The sequence below is a fragment of the Schistocerca nitens genome, unplaced genomic scaffold, assembly GCF_023898315.1.
Source record: "Schistocerca nitens isolate TAMUIC-IGC-003100 unplaced genomic scaffold, iqSchNite1.1 HiC_scaffold_375, whole genome shotgun sequence".
Lineage (NCBI taxonomy): Eukaryota > Metazoa > Arthropoda > Insecta > Orthoptera > Acrididae > Schistocerca > Schistocerca nitens.
Genome location: NW_026045909.1, coordinates 5822417 through 5839168, shown reverse-complemented (window position 1 = coordinate 5839168; position 16752 = coordinate 5822417). Strand labels below are relative to the sequence as shown.

The window sequence follows — 16752 nt, the reverse complement described above, 5'->3', positions numbered from 1 at the left end:
ACAATCACTGATGAATGATGTTCTCTTCTATGAATTATAAGGTTTTGTTAATGTATTCTGCCTTGTTCATAAGGACCAAAGTATCGCTGTATTTTGTTCTTTTAGGTTTTTGTTTAGTTTTCTGGATATGTTTTGTACTGTAGTTTTAGTTTTTGAGTTGATGGGCAGTCAGAATGACAAAAAAGTTCACAAAATTTAATTTTCAGGTGAGCAGTTGAAAGAAACGAAACAAAATGCACATGTTATAACTTTCAGGTGTTGAAACATGTCTGGGTTAATGAAAAGAAACAGTGGTTTGTGTAAAGTAGATTTCAAGAAAACCCAAATTTTCAATTGCAAACACATAAAAACATAAAGAAGAGCTTTCAACCTGAACAAGATGATTCTAGAAAAGCAAAAATGTATCAAAATATAGGAATGGTATGCAATGGATGCATGCTGAAATCAGTGCTAAGTAATGCCAAATGCCTACATGTTTGATAAAGGTATGAATACTGATTGTAACCAAAGTGTTCAAAGACATTTGTATAGCAAGCGTTAAATGAATTTGGTGCATAAACTACATAATTAGAATCAGCTAACATGGAATGTCAGCATTCATAATTTGATAAATAATGGAAAGAACTTACAATGAACTTAACCTGCGTGAATACTTAGTACAGACGAATTAGGCCTATGTTTGGGATTAAAAGTTTTCATTTATCTGAAGCTGATAGAAATAAATATCTAGCACAGATAATGGATGAGTATTTAATGTGTTTTGTTACAAACATTGAATGTGTAGCATGATATCACTTGTTTATCGAGAGGGATATGAGGTATGACAAACTTCATTGACATGATATGTTCTCAATGTTTACTGTACCAACGAATGATGATTGCCACACATACTGTTAATTTTTATAGTAGGTGTATTTGGATATCCACAGTGTGCATAAAATTTTTATTGTTTGGGCATGTTGATGCATGTGATGGAAGCAGCATTCCTCCAAGAAGGTGTGGCATTGGCATATGGTGACAATTTGTGGAACCTGCTGGTTTGGCAATTACCTCAGATACATGCTGCAGTTCATGGAATAGCACACAGCACTGAGTTGGAACAACAGATGGCCCCATAGTGCTTAGAGCCATTTGAAGAATACATGTATGTCTTCAAAAAGTGATTTCTGTTATTTGGTAGCTTGTTGGACATAGATAAACACAATTTTTCTCTCAAACACAGGCCAAACTGCACGGGAGACGAATCCACAGGAGAAGAAAGAAGCTATCAAGATGGAGATATACTCCTGACAAGCAAGTCAGTAATTTCTGATCCATACCAATCAGTATCAGAACTATTACATGAAGTTCTCCTCTGAACATTTATCAAATATTGCAGGGAACATCCCAAGTGCAATTCTAATTTACATATTACAGGCATTGTAGCATATAAAAACATAACTACAACTCTGAAATGATACCTAGATTCAACAAAACCAAATCTTCACATACAATCAAGGTAAGATTATCTTTTTTATGGGACAATTCAGGTAAATGTAACCAAGCAGTTTTTTATTCCTTTGATTTTATAGCAACTCTCCTCTTCCTGAGTAATGTTTTGTGTAGTTAACTTGCATTGAGATTGATAGCATTGCAATCAGGAATGAGTAGTTGTAGAAAAACTTTTATTAATTTTTTTGAGTTGATCAGGGATGGATTGTTACCTAGTCCATCTTAAATTTTAAAACTGGAAGTGTGTCATATTAGCTGGCTCATTTCCAATTATGTGATCAGTAAGCTACATATATCAGAAAGTGAGGCAGCAAGAAACTATTATTTTGGGAAATTTACTTTGCACATATTTTACCATTTGTGGCTGGCTGTCACCACATGGTATGTAATATGATTAGAGTAGCCTATTAGTTATGTGTAATATCTTATTTATAATGTAAATTATTTTTATATTATAACTGTTATTAACTATATACTGATTATTTTATTTTCTGATAATCTGATGTGTCCAGCAACATTGCAAAATATGAGTCAAGGAAAAATAAGTATAAGAAAAATTTAACTTCTTTTATTGTCTTTTACACATATATAGTAACAAAAATGTATATATTTACATCTAAAATGTAAAAATCATATTTATTTATCACAGCATTATTTGTGATCTCCAGATACAGTTACTACTGCCCCACTATTAATGACATTCTTCAGTCAATGCTATAACGAAAGACCACAAAACATAGGGCCACTTACTCACAAATCACTAATCATGAAGGTGATGCACTAAAGTCAGAGTTTGTGTCTTGGAACATTTTTACCCAAACACAAATCAACTTTCAAGTGAAGTCCAACTGATAAACTATTTTATGTACATTTCCTTTATCCTATACAGTCTTTTAAATATTTGTTAATGTACAGTATTACAACGTGTATAGATATATATTCACAGTCTAAAATGGTTATAAATGTACCTAAATAAATGTTGTACATATGTATTACAGTGTTGACTAAAAAAGTATATATCTTGTACTGTGCAAGCTACAAAGAGCTTTTTGAACTGAGAATGACATTTAAAAAATTTTTCATTGCTGGGTATCCTATCTATGACTTAATGAGTCAAGTTATTGTCGTGAATATATAGGAGGTCATGATGGATTGACAGTTGATGAGTCAGAAGGAGAATTAATGTAGAATAGTAGTTATTTGCAGTTCCATATATAATCCTAATTTCCAATGGTATAACAAATTGCCAATGATTTTATCACACTGATTCCAATCAGCAGTAAAAAACAGCATCAGTTAAAACAGACATAGATACGTCTTCTTGTTAATGGGCCAGATACAGTTAAAAGAATTTCATGACCGAGATTGTCATATTTGCCCAGAAACTTAAGATGTCCATGGGAGAGACAGCCAGTACCCCAAGTGCAGAGGGAAAATTACTTTTGCTGGGTTACATTAACATACTCTAATGATGCCACATTTCAAAATGTTCTATTACTTGGAAGAATTCAGTGTAAGATGGAACATATACCTTTTTACTAACATGAATGGAATTAATGCGAACTTGCAGGACTTGGAAAGTCTAAAACACAACATCGAAAACATATAGCTGCATTTGTATATGTCTAACTAAATGATCTCTGATACATTTACAAGCAGCAATGCATAGTAGTGTAAGGTTATCTATCTGACGTATGTATGCAGACAGCAAGAAAATAAAACAAAGCACTGTTGTATGCAAAATATGTTACACTTTGCTGTTTGCCATGTTCTCACTTAGTTAATTGAGCCACATTTTCAAGATTACCTCATCATTCCAGTAACTTCACTCATCTAGAAAATCCAGAACTGAAACAGAACCACAAAATGAAAGAGAAAAGAGTTTTCTTCCCCTGTAATTGAAGAATTGCAGTTAATATTGGGATGTTGCCTGTGATGTTCCCTGGTATCACAAGATGATGGGACACCTGTAGATACCTAAGGAGGAAAGGACTCCGGGGTTTCCAAGGCAGTTTTCTCTGCTGATATTCATTTTGTCAGAAAAGCGAATCTGATCGAGAGGAAAATTAGTCTGTGATGTCCTCATCCTGGCTTCAAATTACAGCCCCAAGACAGATCAGGAACGGAATAGACCTAATCTAACTATAGGCCAGGAGAAATAAATTACAACATGTTTAGATTCCTCTGGGATGTCATTTAGGCATTTCTCAGACCACGTTGTAATACGATAGCCAGTACACGGAGGTAAGTAAGTGAAGGTTCCTGTACTTGCTCTGAAACGTATGCAGGATCCTCCACGCACTGGCAAGAAACAATGGCACCTAGACCATTCTGATTCAAGAGTCATCAGCACGAAATCAGAACTTGACAGTTGAGGTGGCTGCTTTTAGTACGGTAAGCGCTTTGGGGAGACTGGACTGTTGAATTCGAAGACTCCACGTTTGAATTGGTATTCGTGTCGGCGGGGCCTCCTCTGCTAGACGGGGCAGGCGCAGCCGTCGGCGCGCCACGCGATGGCCGCCTTGTGGTACAGCTTGGCCGGGGGTTCCCCTGCGGTCCCCGCACCACTCGCGTCGTCTCCCCGGAACAGGTTGGCGTGCGCCGCGGCTCGGTTGCGGCGCGCGTTCGCCTCGTTCTTGTCGGGACGGCGCTCGGCCGCCTCCTGGTGGTGGTTGTGGTGGTGGTGGTGGTGATGGTGGTGGTGCGCGGCGGCGGCGGCAGAGGGCAGCAGCGGCACCTTGCAGCGCGCCAGCGGCGGCGCCTTGCAGGCGGCGGAGGCGGCGGCCAGCTCGCGGGCGTCGCGGCGCAGGATCCGCACGGCGGCCGCCACCAGCGCCACCAGGATGACGACGCCGCACACCGGCACTGCGATGGTCGCCGCCTTCAGCCACACCTCGCCGCTCGCGTACGCCGTGGATTCGGGCGAGGCCGCGCCGCGCGCGGACGCACTCGCGTTCCCAGCGGCACCTGCAGGTAGGTTTACCGTAATTTGAAATGCAAAAAAGAGGACACTTTGTGTATTTTAGGATGAAAAATAAGAAGACTTTCAATCCTTTAAAATTATTACATGAGAAACAAGCAAAAAATAAAACTATTACACACATTCCACGTACACTACTGGCCATTAAAATTGTTACACCAAGAAGAAATGCATTGGACAAATACATTATACTAGAAATGACCTGAGATTACATTTTCACGCAATTTGGGTGCATTGATCCTGAGAAATCAGCACCCAGAACAACCACCTCTGGCCGTAATAACGGCCTTGATACGCCTGGGCATTGAGTCAAACAGAGCTTGGATGGCGTGTACAGGTACAGCTGCCCATGCAGCTTCGACACGATACCAAAGTTCATCAAGAGTAGTGACTGGCGTATTGTGACGAGCCAGTTGCTCGGCCACCATTGACCAGACGTTTTCAATTGGTGAGAGATCTGGAGAATGTGCTGGCTAGGGCAGCAGTCGAACATTTTCTCTATCCAGAAAGGCCCGTACAGGACCTGCAACATGCGGTCGTGCATTATCCTGCTGAAATGTAGGGTTTCACAGGGATCGAATGAAGGGTAGAGCCACGAGTCGTAACACATGTGAAATGTAACGTCCACTGTTCAAAGTGCCATCAATGCGAACAAGAGGTGACCGAGACGTGTAACCAATGGCACCCCATACCATCACGCCGGGTGATACGCCACTATGGCGATGACCAATACACGCTTCCAATGTGCATTCACCGCGATGTCGTCAAACACGGATGCGGCCGTCGTGATGCTGCAAACAGAACCTGGATTCATCCAAAAAAATGACGTTTTGCCATTCGCGAACCCAGGTTCGTCATTGAGTTCACCATCGCAGGCGCTCCTGTCTGTGATGCAGCGTCAAGGGTAACCGCAGCCTTGGTCTCCGAGCTGATAGTCCATGCTGCTGCAAACGTCGTCGAACTGTTCGTGCAGATGGCTGTTGTCTTACAAACGTCGCCATCTGTTGACTCAGGGATCGAGACGTGGGTGCACTATCGGTTACAGCCATGCGGATAAAATGCCTGTCATATCGACTGCTAGTGATACGAGACCGTTGGGATCCAGCACTGCGTTCCGTATTACCGTCCTGGGCCCACTGATTCCATATTCTGCTAACAGTCATTGGATCTCGACCAACGCGAGCAGCAATGTTGCGATACGATAAGCCGCAATCGCGATAGGCTACAATCCGACCTTTATCAAAGTCGGAAGCGTGATGGTACGCATTTCTCCTCCTTACACGAGGCATCACAATAACGTTTCACCAGTCAACGCCGGTCAACTGCTGTTTGTGTATGACAAATCGGTTGGAAACTTTCCTCATGTCAGCACGTTGTAGGTGTCGCTACCGGCGCCAACCTTGTGTGAATGCTCTGAAAAGCTAATCATTTGCATATCACAGCATCTTCTTCCTGTCGTTAAATTTCGCGTCTGTAGCACGTCCTCTTCGTGGTGTAGCAATTTTAATGGCCAGTAGTGTATTTACATTACTTTAGAGCTCCAGTCCCATGTATATTTTGCATTGGACCAAATCTTTCTTAAAAGTGCCTTTTTTGACACAAATATTAAAAAAAAAAGCTGATTCAAATGCCTAAACGTAAATTTAACCATTGGAATCCCATTTACAGATTCTGGTGTCAGTTTATTTCTCTCCTTGTCGACTGTTCCTGTATTACGGGAAACAATGCCGCAGCACAAGCACTGCGAAGAAGAACTGCACAATTTTAATTAATTCACTAAAATGTTCCTCACTACTGCACGACTCAATGTACTTGCATCATTACTTACGGCTTGGTTCATATGTGGCTATGAATATTTTTAAACCTGAAAACTGATCAAACGCTTCTCCTCATCAATTTCAATGTTTTTATCTAAAACAAATTTCTTCCATATAAGTCCATCATACATCTGCAAAATCAAGCCACTTAAAACGAGAAAATACGCTTAATGTTTGCATCGACATATTCAGAAACTTTAATCATCCAGACGAAACATGACAGATCGATTGTAAACAAATAACAAATGATGTAATTCAGTAACTGTTAATTAAACTGTCAATTAAAACAAGAATCAAAAGATCTTAATTCCCAAGACGAAAAAATGCGGACGTTAGCAACAATCATAAAAATTTATACGGACACTACATTTAAACATCGAAAAGGCGTACATGTTTGCAAAAACACGCAGTATGATGACCGTTCCAGCACGAGCACAATGTGACACTGATAGTGACGGTGATACTCTACTGGCCAAACAGTTGTGTGAAATACTGACCAGTCATAAACTGTATAGCGACAATATTGTTACAATAAAACGACTCAAATACTTGCAAGTCGCTTGGACAAGTTAATTTCAGGGCGTTCCAGCAAATACTTGCAGAAGTACAGGAAATGTATTTGCAATTGCAAATATTCACCACAATCGGCTGTATATTGGAGTGACGACAGTGAAAATTTGTGCCGGATCACACTCAACCCGGCTTTCCCACTTTACGTGACGGATAGCGTTAACCGCTTCGGCAATCCGCGCACGAATCAGGGCCAGACTCAAACTTCCATATGTCGTCATCTATGCGTCACAACCTGCACTCGTATGTTACATACATTCCTGTCTAGGAAGGACATATTTATGCATGCATGCATGTCTGAAGGAACAATGCACTTTACTTCTTCATAACACCAGCACTGCTGTTTCGTATTTATTCGCAACTATCGGGTCCTTGACTCTCAATAAATATGTGCTTCCTGGACGGAAATGTACGTAATGTACGAGTGCAGGTTGCGACACACGTATGACATATGGAAGTTTTGGTCTGGGTGATTCGTGCTCGGATGGCCGAAGCTGTTAAGGTGACCGCTTACGTAAAGTGGGAAATCTGAGCTCGACTTCCGGTCTGGCGCAAATTTTCATTGTAGTCATGCCTGTATACAGCCGATGGTGTTTCATATTAATAGTTGCGGATACATTTCTTGTATTTCTTCACGGCTGTAGTCGCTGCAGTGCCTCGCACTTCTTAACTACACAGAGACTGCTGTTTCGTATTTGCAGAACTATTTCGACTACAGTCGCCTCTTGAGGCAAGCAAGTGCAAGTTTGCGGTGGAGTGCTTAAAACTCAGAGCTGTCACCATCGCTGTTGCATTATTATTAGCGAAGAAAAATCGCGAAGAGAAATAAAAATATGAGAAAAAAATAAATTTGTCTGAAGGAGTGGATACATATTTAAGTTACCAAGAAACACTTGAACAAAAATCAGAGGACTTCGCTCAGATTAAAAACTTTCTGAGAATTTCGTATGCAAGCTAGGAATATCTCTTGTCTGGTGTATAATAAAATATTTGAAAACAGTACACAAAAATGCTGCAAGTTGGTACAGCAAGAGATCATCTTTCAAACATTCTTCGACTTTTGCAAACAGTGCGTCCTCAGATTTTTACCTTTTCCGCTCTCTATAGAACAACCTTCAAAAAACTTCCTTTACGAATAAAAATGAGCTCCGAACATTGTTGAGTTCTTTGCCTAAAAACCACGTGATTTCTGCAGTTACGGAATCGGAAAGTTAGCCCGGCGTTGGCTGACTGTTGTAAATGCTGAAGGAGAATACATTATTGACGACTAAAGTCCTTGTTATGTGCGTTTCTTGTGTTTATTAAACTTACTGCTAACTTATGCAACAACGCAACACACCATAAATCGAATTTCAGGAATGGCCTATGATATTTAGGTGTTACCGAAGACGTAGGAATTACGGATAGGTCTACATAAAATTACGTGTTCCGTCTCCGTTGCCAGAGTCATCACTGTTGTCAAAATATGTGACACCGGCGCTTTGAACTGTCTGAAAGGCATAGAGCAATAAACAGTGAACATAATTGCGTAGGCTTCCGCGGCCAGAGTCAGTCGACATAAAAGTTTTCTGGGTTTGGTACCGCGTCATAATGTAAAAACTACTGCTGCTATAGAAAAGCCAACGTTTCGGCCACGATTGCAGCGGCCTTCTTCTGGGTCTAATGGTGCGTTCTAGCTTTTCTATAGCAGCAGTAGTTTTTACATTATGACGCAGTACCAAACCCAGAAAACTTTTATGTAAACAGTGAACACCTCTCAGGTATCAGGCCTTGGACCAGTTCCGACTGTCCTCTTGCTGCCTCCAAGGTAGTAAAAGGGGCGCTCAATGATCGTGGGGCATGTGGTCAGGATGTTGTCAATCCCTCCAGCCATTACTGCCAACAGATGAATTCCGATGATGCCGCTGCTTCGTTATTCAAGCAACTCCTCATTGGCCTCAGAAAGGCTGAGTGGGACCCCATACCAGACCTCCCTGCCTCAGAAAAAAATCTGAGGTGGTATTGGGAATCGAACCTGGGTCCTTCCACACGGAAGACGGCGACAGTAACCTCTTTTTTATTCTTCGTCATTATTTCTGTGCGGATGTCGCAAGGCACCTCTGCAATTCCATTCGGCCACGAATGCGGCTAGTTCAATCTGTATACATAAATTTGTTCAAAATCGTTGATCTCCGAAAGTTCTTGACCGCTTGCTTTTAAATTTTGATACAACCTTACATTCTAACACAGGCGTGATTTAGGTACCTATTTCTTTAACATATGATATACATGTAACTTTTTGAGTTTTTTTTGTAACGTTTCCTTACTACTACGAAATTTATAAAAATTATATATTACATATATTTAAAAATAGATATCTAAAGACACACACTTGTTCCAATGCAACTTTGTGTCAAAATTTCAAAGCGTTGAGTTAAAAACTTTCGGATATTTGCGCTTAGGAGCATTCACAGTTTCTATATAAGTACAAACATAGATGTTAGTTTCTTCAGAATCTCAAATCTCTGAAAGTTCTTCGCGGATTGCTTTGAAATTTTGACAGCAACATTGCATTCGAATACTCACGTGTTTTCATGTACCTATTGGAACGCTGCCTGATATATCTGTAATACGTATGTAACAAAGGAGGAAACGTTATAAAATGTAAATGATGGTTTGTTCAGAATCGTTATTCTATATAAGTTCCTGACCGAATGCTTTGTAATTTTGACACAACGTTGAATTCTAATACGGCCGTGTTTTTAGGTAACTAATACTTTAATGTATGTATATTTTTAATACAGATAATATAAAACTATATGTGTTATATTAAGGGAAAACATTGTTACCAAAAATCTCAAAATATACCTTTCCGACTTATTTCACTGTTTTTCACGTTACTGTACTAAACACTTAGACACATATAGACTATACACTTTATAGTGAAACGTTGTCGGCAAACAGGAAAGATGCATTTTTGGTTAGTTGATTTATGACTAGAATGCTAATACAGGCCGGCCAGAGTGGCCGAGCGGTTCTAGGCGCTACAGTCTGGAACCGCGCGACCGCTACGGTCGCAGGTTTGAATCCTGCCTCGGCCATGGATATGTGTGATGTCCTTAGGTTAGTCAGGTTTAAGTATTTCTACGTTCTAGGGGACTGATGACCTTAGAAGTTTAAAAGTCCCATAGTGCTCAGAGCCATTTGAACCATTTTTGCTAATACAGAATCTGAATTTGTAAGGTAAGAGAGAGGGCGAAAGAGGGATGGACAGGGGGGTCGGAGGAAATGGACATACAAGGGTAATTCGGAAAGTAAGCTGGTAATAAAAAAGGAATCGAATGCAGATAAAGAAAGCAATTTATTTCACAAAAATTTGTAACACTTACACTACTTTTCAACATAGACACCGTAACTTTCCGGGCATTTCTCTTAGTGTGGTGTAAGTCTATGTATTCCTTCGTCATACTGTGTTGCCGCCTGTATAGCCAACCATGAGGTAACATGTTCTTACTGAAGCACTTGCCACCAAGGAATGACTTCTAATGCCGACAGAGATGAAAAGCGAGGTCGGGACTGAACGGAGGATGGCCAAAAGAGTCCCAGCCAAAGCTATGAAGGAGTTGTTTGGTCACTTTCGCAGTGTGTGTTCGGGCATTGTCGTGAATGAAAACCACACTTTTTGAGAGTTTTCCTCTGCACTTGTTCTTTATTGCGCGAGGCAATTTCTTAAGCGTCTCGCAATAAACATCCTTATTGATTGTTTCACCTCTTGGTAAAAAATCAGTCAGTAAAGTGCCTTGTCTCTCCAAAAACACTGCGCACATGAATTTTTGGGATGCGAGGAGTTGCTTGGGTTTAACCTTTCCTGGGGACGAAGTGTACCACCGTTCCATCGATTGCCGTTTCGTTTTAGGAGTGTCATAACCAACTCAAGTTTCATCCCCAGTGACTATCTACGATAAAAATTTGTCGCAATCGTCATTGTAACGTGTCAAAAAACCAAGCGCATTGCTCATCCGTTGTTCACTAATAGGATTAGGCACCCAATGTGCACAATTTTTATGAAAACCCAGTTTTTCAGTAACAACCTTAAAAATTACTATCCATGAAATCTGTGGAAGTTGACAAGCTATAACATTAATCGTGAACCTAAGGTTTTTCTTAATCATTTCTTCGACTGCACCAAACAGTTCATCAGAAACTACTTTTCGTTGTGATCATTACGCGAGATATATGTGGGCGGTAGTAATATGTTGCCCATCTCTTCCCGGAATGTGCTCTCTCGTAATTTCGATAATAAACCTCTCCGTATTGCGTAACGCCTTTCTTGAAGTGTCCGCCACTGGAGCTTGTTCAGCATCTCCGTAACGCTCTCGCGCTGACTAAATGTCCCCATGACGAATCGCGCTGCTTTTCGCTGGATCATGTCTATCTCTTCTATTAATCCAACCTGGTAAGGGTCCCATACTGATGAGCAATACTCAAGAATCGGACGAACAAGCGTTTTGTAAGCTACTTCTTTCGTCGATGAGTCACATTTTCTTAGAATTCTTCCTATGAATCTCAACCTGGCGCCTGCTTTTCCCACTATTTGTTTTATGTGATCATTCCACTTCAGATCGCTCCGGATAGTAACTCCTAAGTATTTTACGGTCGTTACCGCTTCCAATGATATACCACCTATGGCATAATCGTACTGGAATGGATTTCTGCCCCTATGTATGCGCATTATATTACATTTATCTACGTTTAGGGAAAGCTGCCAGCTGTCGCACCATTCATTAATCCTCTGCAGGTCTTCCTGGAGTACGTACGAGTCTTCTGATGTTGCTACTTTCTTGTAGACAACCGTGTCATCTGCAAATAGCCTCACGGAGCTACCGATGTTGTCAACTAAGTCATTTATGTATATTGTAAACAATAAAGGTCCTATCACGCTTCCTTGCGGTACTCCCGAAATTACCTCTACATCTGTAGATTTTGAACCGTTAAGAATGACATGTTGTGTTCTTTCTTCTAGGAAATCCTGAATCCAATCACAAACCTGGTCCGATATTCCGTAAGCTCGTATTTTTTTCACTAAACGTAAGTGCGGAACCGTATCAAATGCCTTCCTGAAGTCCAGGAATACGGCATCAATCTGCTCGCCAGTGTCTACGGCACTGTGAATTTCTTGGGCAAATAGGGCGAGCTGAGTTTCACATGATCTCTGTTTGCGGAATCCATGTTGGTTATGATGAAGGAGATTTGTATTATCTAAGAACGTCATAATACGAGAACACAAAACATGTTCCATTATTCTACAACAGATTGACGTAAGCGAAATAGGCCTATAATTATTCGCATCTGATTTATGACCCTTCTTGAAAATGGGAACGACCTGCGCTTTCTTCCAGTCGCTAGGTACTTTACGTTCTTCCAGAGATCTACGATAAATTGCTGATAGAAAGGGGGCAAGTTCTTTAGCATAATCACTGTAGAATCTTAAGGGTATCTCGTCTGGTTCGGATGCTTTTCCGCTACTAAGTGATAGCAGTTGTTTTTCAATTCCGATATCGTTTATTTCAATATTTTCCATTTTGGCGTCCGTGCGACGGCTGAAGTCAGGGACCGTGTTACGATTTTCCGCAGTGAAACAGTTTCGGAACACTGAATTCAGTATTTCTGCCTTTCTTCGGTCGTCCTCTGTTTCGGTACCATCGTGGTCAACGAGTGACTGAATAGGGGATTTAGATCCGCTTACCGATTTTACATATGACCAAAACTTTTTAGGGTTCTTGTTTAGATTGTTTGCCAATGTTTTATGTTCGAATTCGTTGAATGCTTTTCTCATTGCTCTCTTTACGCTCTTTTTCGCTTCGTTCAGCTTTTCCTTATCAGCTATGATTCGACTACTCTTAAACCTATGATGAAGTTTTCTTTGTTTCCGTAGTACCTTTCGTACATGATTGTTATACCACGGTGGATCTTTCCCCTCGCTTTGGACCTTAGTCGGTACGAACTTATCTAAGGCGTACTGGACGATGTTTCTGAATTTTTTCCATTTTTGTTCCACATCCTCTTCCTCAGAAATGAACGTTTGATGGTGGTCACTCAGATATTCTGCGATTTGTGCCCTGTCACTCTTGTTAAGCAAATATATTTTCCTTCCTTTCTTGGCATTTCTTATTACACTTGTAGTCATTGATGCAACCACTGACTTATGATCACTGATACCCTCTTCTACATTCACGGAGTCGAAAAGTTCCGGTCTATTTGTTGCTATGAGGTCTAAAACGTTAGCTTCACGAGTTGGTTCTCTAACTATCTGCTCGAAGTAATTCTCGGACAAGGCAGTCAGGATAATGTCACAAGAGTCTCTGTCCCTGGCTCCAGTTCTGATTGTGTGACTATCCAATTCTATACCTGGTAGATTGAAGTCTCCCCCTATTACAATAGTATGATCACGAAACTTCTTCACGACGTTCTGCAGGTTCTCTCTGAGGCGCTCAACTACTACGGTTGCTGATGCAGGTGGTCTATAGAAGCATCCGACTATCATATCTGACCCACCTTTGATACTTAACCCAGATTATTTCACATTCGCATTCGCTAATAACTTCACTGGATATTATTGAATTCTTTACTGCTATAAATACTCCTCCACCATTGGCGTTTATCCTATCCTTGCGGTATATATTCCATTCTGTGTCTAGGATTTCGTTACTGTTCACTTCCGGTTTTAACCAACTTTCCGTTCCTAATACTATATGCGCACTATTTCCTTCAATAAGAGATACTAATTCAGGAACCTTGCCCTGGATACTCCTGCAGTTTACCAATATTACGTTAACTTTTCCTGTTTTTGGTCTCTGAGGACGGACGTTCTTTATCAATGATGATAATGTTCTCTCTGGTAAGCCGTCAGGTATTTTATCGTTTCTTCCAAGGGGGGGGGGGGGGGGTCCCTCTAACCTAAAAAACCCCCGTGTGCACGCCTGACCTGTCTAGGGGGGCCCTACAGTTCTCCACCCAATAACGGAGGTCGATGAATTTGCAACCATTATAGTCGCAGAGTCGTCTGAGCCTCTGGTTTAGACCCTCCACACGGCTCCAAACCAGAGGACCGCGATCGACTCTGGGCACTATGCTGCAGATATTAAGCTCAGCTTGCACTCCGCGTGCGATGCTGGTTGTCTTCACCAAATCAGCCAGCCGCCGGAAGGAACCAAGGATGGCCTCAGAACCCAAGCGGCAGGCGTCATTCGTTCCGACATGTGCTACTATCTGCAGCCGGTCACACCCAGTGCGTTCAATAGCTGCCGGAAGGGCCTCCTCCACATTACGGACGAGACCCCCCGGCAAGCACACCGAGTGCACACTGGCATTCTTCCCCGACCTACCCGCTATTTTCCTGAGGGGCTCCATAACCCGCCTAACGTTGGAGCTCCCTATAACTAATAGGCCCGCCCTCTGTGACTGTCGGGACCTTGCCGGAGAATCGGCCACTGGCCCAACAGGCGAGGCATCCTGTGGTGGCTCGGAAACGATGTCATCACCACTAGGAAGCACCCCGTACCTGTTGGAAAGGGGTAAGGCAGCTGCCACGCGGCCAGATCCCACCTTCGCCTTTCGGCCAGGCACGCGCGAGCCCACCACTGTCTGCCATTCACCCTGGAGTGATGGCTGACCGGTAAGATGCTCACTGCCGGAAGACGCAGCGATATCAGGGGTTCCATGTGATTCCAAGGCCACCGAAGTAGGCATAGGTCTCACCACAGTTGCCCCAACGCCACTACGAGCCGACGCCTGCGCCTCGAGCTCGATGAGCCTAACAGACAGAGCCTCCACCTGCCCCCGAAGAGTGGCCAATTCTCCTTGCGTCCGCTCACAACAACCACAGTCCCTACACATGACTATGTTTACCCTACTCTATACGGTGACAAATTCCCAAGATAATCTTCTGATGAGCTACTCTGATAATCAAGAAACACTCACTGAAATACGAGACGCGAAAACTACGCTAGGTTTTCCCAGAAAAACTATTTAAAAGCTAAGCGCAGCAAATAAGTACAAAATAAATTTCTCTCCTAACGATCAAGAACTGTTAGTTTCTATGCAGAGCAGATAAACACAAATAGAATCCCTTCCTTAGTGGAAGGTCGTAAACAAAATGCAAAATAAACGCTTTATACAAACAGTACTCGCTGCTGCTGGTGCTCTCGCTCTGGCTGTCACAAGACAACTGCTGATTCAAGTGACTAGTGGCTAACGGCCGCGAAACAAACAAAAGACGGTTTTAGGGCGCTTTCTGTTCTAAACGATCAAGAAAACACTAAGAAATCTAACACGAAAACTACGTAAAGTTTTATCAAGAACTGTTAGTTACTATGCAGAGCAGATAAACACAAATAGAATCCCTTCCTTAGTGGAAGGTCGTAAACAAAATGCAAAATAAACGCTTTATAAAAACAGTACTCGCTGCTGCTGGTGCTCTCGCTCTGGCTGTCACAAGACAACTCAATGCATTTTCTCCGTAAACCACGCAGATTTGTCGATGAGTGACACTTGGTTTAACGTTCTTAGCATTCAGAAAAGAAATCACAGATCTCAGTTCGCACGCGGCATGGTTTTCGTTCAACAATGCCTCTATAAACAACCACTACGAACGACACACAGCGCAGAGCAAGCTTGAATTGTGTCATTTCGTTCCGCTTGGACCAAAGATACTACTGCGTATGTGCGGATCTGCGATCGTAGCAGTGCCGCGGAGAAAAATGGAAATGGAAATTGTAACACCTATTTTTGACCTATTTTGTATCCGTATTGATCTTTCTATGTCAATTTGTAGTGTTGCTTATGCAGAGTGTTGTATCTGTCATGGAAATTCTTTGACTTTGTATACATATTTCAGTTGTGTGAACTTTTTCAACGGTGTTGATTAATCTGTGCTTCTGGATTTAAATAACTACTGGAATGCTTGTTATATAATGTACTGTAAATGACTTGGTCCATAGTTAGGGAACTTAGGGTTGAATGTAAAAGGTGTCGGGAAGCCCCGCAGCTACGGAAGTAGCCTGGCAGAGTGGAAAAGCTATGGTTGGCGCGCAAGTGACAAGTCGTCCTTTGTCACGGGTAAGGAGTCTGGGTTGAGCAATGCTGTGGTTAATATCTCGCTAACAGGGGCGGATCATTGTGGCTTATATTCTTGGAGGTTTGAGGCCAGAGGAGCTTCAGAGCAGTGTTTATGGTCCTCGGATGCTGCATTTGGTGTTATATTATCATGGCATGGTTTTTGGCCTTATAAAAATATAATTCCGAAGCTAAGAAGATTTGTACAGGGCGAGGCCAACAGTACTGCCGTGACTTCATCGCCGACATGTTGACACCAACTGCAAATTACGCACCAGTACCACCCGCCTTCCACTAAATTGTTTACAACTGGCACTCTGTACATGGGCCAGGTAATTGTGAAATTTGGTTGATTTTAATAATAATCATGGTGTTGCTAAAAACTCTATCATACACCCATGACTATCCCAGATCACAAACCTGGACAGGAATCCTATTCTACTGAATTTAATTCCGAGTGTCGTAATTTATTATGGAAAGATTTATTAGGCAGCTGTAAAAATAGTTATGATTTTTTTCTAATGTGTGGAGTAATAGTGTTTATAGCTCAGTTTTATAGTTTGAGAAATACTCCACTTCCAGTGCATTTTTAAATAAATCTGCAGTCATTTCCTTAAATAATTTGCCTCACTTTAAAAGTTGCCTGAAAATAGAAAAGTTGTTCTGAAGTGAAAAAAAATATTAATTCTTGCACTTATGCACTTTGGCCAGTATTACAAAGTTTATCAGTGTTCATTTCAAGAGTAAGTGTTTGAATTAAATTTGATGTTGTGTTGGCATTTTCTCAGCTAACTACGTTTT

At 41.6% G+C, this 16752-nt stretch overlaps 1 protein-coding gene across 1 annotated transcript in view; it reads right to left on the bottom strand.

The window, feature by feature from the left end:
- Window positions 1-2039: 2039 nt before the first annotated feature.
- LOC126229564 (BMP and activin membrane-bound inhibitor homolog) overlaps window positions 2040-16752 on the bottom strand; it is a 315369-nt gene continuing 300656 nt past the window's right edge. Inside the window, exon 4 of the mRNA XM_049942333.1 lies at window positions 2040-4458. Coding sequence (XP_049798290.1) covers window positions 3968-4458 — 491 coding nt within the window. The 3' untranslated portion in view covers window positions 2040-3967. The remainder of the gene's footprint in view (window positions 4459-16752) is intronic.